This window comes from Triticum urartu, chromosome 6A, assembly GCF_056163025.1.
Source record: "Triticum urartu cultivar PI428250 chromosome 6A, HENAU_Tu73, whole genome shotgun sequence".
NCBI classification, from domain to species: domain Eukaryota; kingdom Viridiplantae; phylum Streptophyta; class Magnoliopsida; order Poales; family Poaceae; genus Triticum; species Triticum urartu.
The window spans coordinates 154,494,979-154,497,533 of record NC_141878.1 but is presented as its reverse complement, the minus strand read 5'-3'; the positions used below and the strand labels follow the sequence as shown (position 1 = coordinate 154,497,533).

General features: G+C 59.0%; 1 protein-coding gene across 1 annotated transcript; it reads left to right on the top strand.

Moving 5' to 3' along the window:
* The first annotated feature begins 349 nt into the window (after positions 1 to 349).
* Positions 350 to 2,281, top strand: LOC125517478 (glucan endo-1,3-beta-glucosidase 14). The gene is made up of 2 exons (XM_048682681.2): positions 350 to 912; positions 1,005 to 2,281. Exons 1-2 carry the CDS (start codon positions 663 to 665, stop codon positions 2,096 to 2,098), a joined length of 1,344 nt encoding a protein of 447 aa, XP_048538638.1. The 5' UTR covers positions 350 to 662; the 3' UTR covers positions 2,099 to 2,281.
* Positions 2,282 to 2,555: the final 274 nt, after the last annotated feature.

Here is a 2,555-nt window from a genome sequence, read left to right as displayed (position 1 = left end):
AGCCGCATCGGCCAGGGCTGCCACCATGTCACGGGAGCAAACAAATCCCGCCACCACCGTCGACCGAGCGAGTTTCACTCACCGGCGTACTCCAATGTCCGCGAAGGGGGAGGAAGGGGGGGGGGGGGGGGGGGGGGGGCAGGGCGGCGGTGGGTAGTTGTTGACCCTTGCCACCCCATCACGAGAGAAACTTCCACTCCTTTTTCGAGTGTGATCATTCGGCAACCAGGAGGGTTCTTTTCCAAGTCCATAATACCCCACTATTTGTTTGACTAACCAAGCATAGCGATGATGATGTTCTAAGTCGTCTAAAATTTTCATAAAGCGATTTAGAAATAATAAACTTTCGGCCCAGCTTAAGTATAGAGCAGAACCGCAAGTGCTACGGGCAATCTTATGTATCCGTACTGAAGACAGCTGAAAGCCAGAAGGTACAGACACAGAGCGTGCAGACACAGAGCAGGGCGCTGTACGTCGCTTGAGGAAGCAACGCAAGAGACCGGATTCCATCCTTGGATCCGCCAGTAACCTCGCCTGACCACTCTCGGCAACGTCGATCCTTGGCTTGCTCCGGCCGAGCAAGCAACGCGGCGGATGGAGTAAGTAACCGCGGATACTTGCCGCCTCCGTGCTCCCTCCATGGCACTTGCCGCCGTGCCGCCATGCCCTGCACCTCAAGCAAAGTGGCGCCCCGGCCCTCCTCTAATGCCCCGCCCACTACCGGCCACAGCCTCCTCCTCCTCTTCCTCCTCCAGTCGCCACCACGTGCGCTGCCTGCCACCTGCTCCCCGCCTCGCCGGAAGACCATGGCGGTGACTCCGCGCGGCCGGCCGGACTCCAGCCTCGGCCACCGCCGGCCGGTCCTCCTGCTCCTCCTCTTCTTCTGCCTCCTCGCCTTCTTCCCCCGCCGCGGTACGTATCGCATGCCCCCGCCTGATCAGCTAGCCTCTCTGTTGCTGCTTCTCCCGCCATGACTGATTTTTGGTTTCTTGATTGATTGGCAGTCGCGGCTTTCCACTCATTCGTGGGGACGTACGGGGTGAACTACGGCCGGATCGCCGACAACCTGCCGCCGCCGACGGAGGTGGTGAAGCTGCTCCAGATGGCGCGGATCAAGAACGTCCGCATCTTCGACTCGGACCACACCGTGCTGGACGCGTTCCGCAACTCCGGGCTCAACCTCGCCATCGCCATCCCGAACGGCCTCGTCAAGGACATCTCCGCCACCCCGAGCAAGGCCATGGACTGGGTGAACGAGAACGTGCGGCCCTACTACCCGTCCACGCGCATCGTGGCCATCATCGTGGGCAACGAGATCCTGGGCGGGCAGGACACGGGGCTCGCCGAGGCGCTCTTCGGCGCCGTCGTCAACATCCACGACGCGCTCCGCGCGATGCGCCTGTCCGGCAGGATCGAGGTGAACACGCCGCACTCGGAGGCGGTGTTCGGCACCTCGTACCCGCCCTCCGCCGGCACGTTCCGGCCCGACCTCATGCCGTACCTGAAGCCGCTCCTGGACTTCTTCTCCAAGACGGGCGCGCCCTTCTACGTGAACGCGTACCCGTTCCTGGCCTACATGAGCGACCCGGAGCACATCGACGTGAACTACGCGCTGATGAAGCCCAACGCCGGCATCCTGGACCAGAAGACCAACCTCCACTACGACAACATGTTCGAGGCCCAGATCGACGCCACCTACGCCGCGCTGGAGGCCGCCGGGTACAGCGACATGGAGGTGCGCGTGTCGGAGACCGGCTGGGCGTCCGCCGGCGACGCCACGGAGCCCGGCGCCACGCTGGAGAACGCCCGGACCTACAACTTCAACCTGCGGAAGCGGCTGTTCCTGAGGAAGGGGACGCCCTACAGGCCCAAGAGGGTGGTCAAGGCCTTCATCTTCGCGCTCTTCAACGAGGACCTCAAGACCGGCCCCGGGAGCGAGCGCCACTTCGGGCTCTTCAAGCCCGACGGCAGCGTCTCCCTCGACCTCGGCTTCAAGGGCCTCACCTCGTCGTCCTCCTCCATCAAGGGGTGGAAGATCGCGCGCTACTCGGCGACGCTCCTGTCATCTACATTCATTTTCCTAGCATTATCGACCTGATTGATGATTACTGACAAGCATTGACTGCAGGCAGATTAGCAAGCCTGCGTTTACTTAGAACACCAGAACTCGCCCGCATTCTGTAAATTCCACCACGATTGAAAAGAGTGATCCTCTCATGTACATCAAGTCTTCTGTTCTTCAATCTTCGTATACTGTAAATAATTAAGATGCATTTCTGAATGATCATTTGTCAAACCGCGTGCTTCTTCAGAGTTCAGGGAGCTGCTTTCACAACATAAACTTCAAGCGCTCCTTTTTTCTTCCATGATAATTTGACATCTCCTCTTCATCGTGTCATTTTCTCTACTTGTCGATGGAATCTTGTTCCTTCCGCAGTAAGCTTTGCGGAGTCGCTTTCCTACACATGTATGGAATATGGCATCTCTGCTTCGCCACAAGGTTGTTTCCCTATAAACCTCGGGGTAACAAGTCGATGTTCACAAGTTAAGGATTG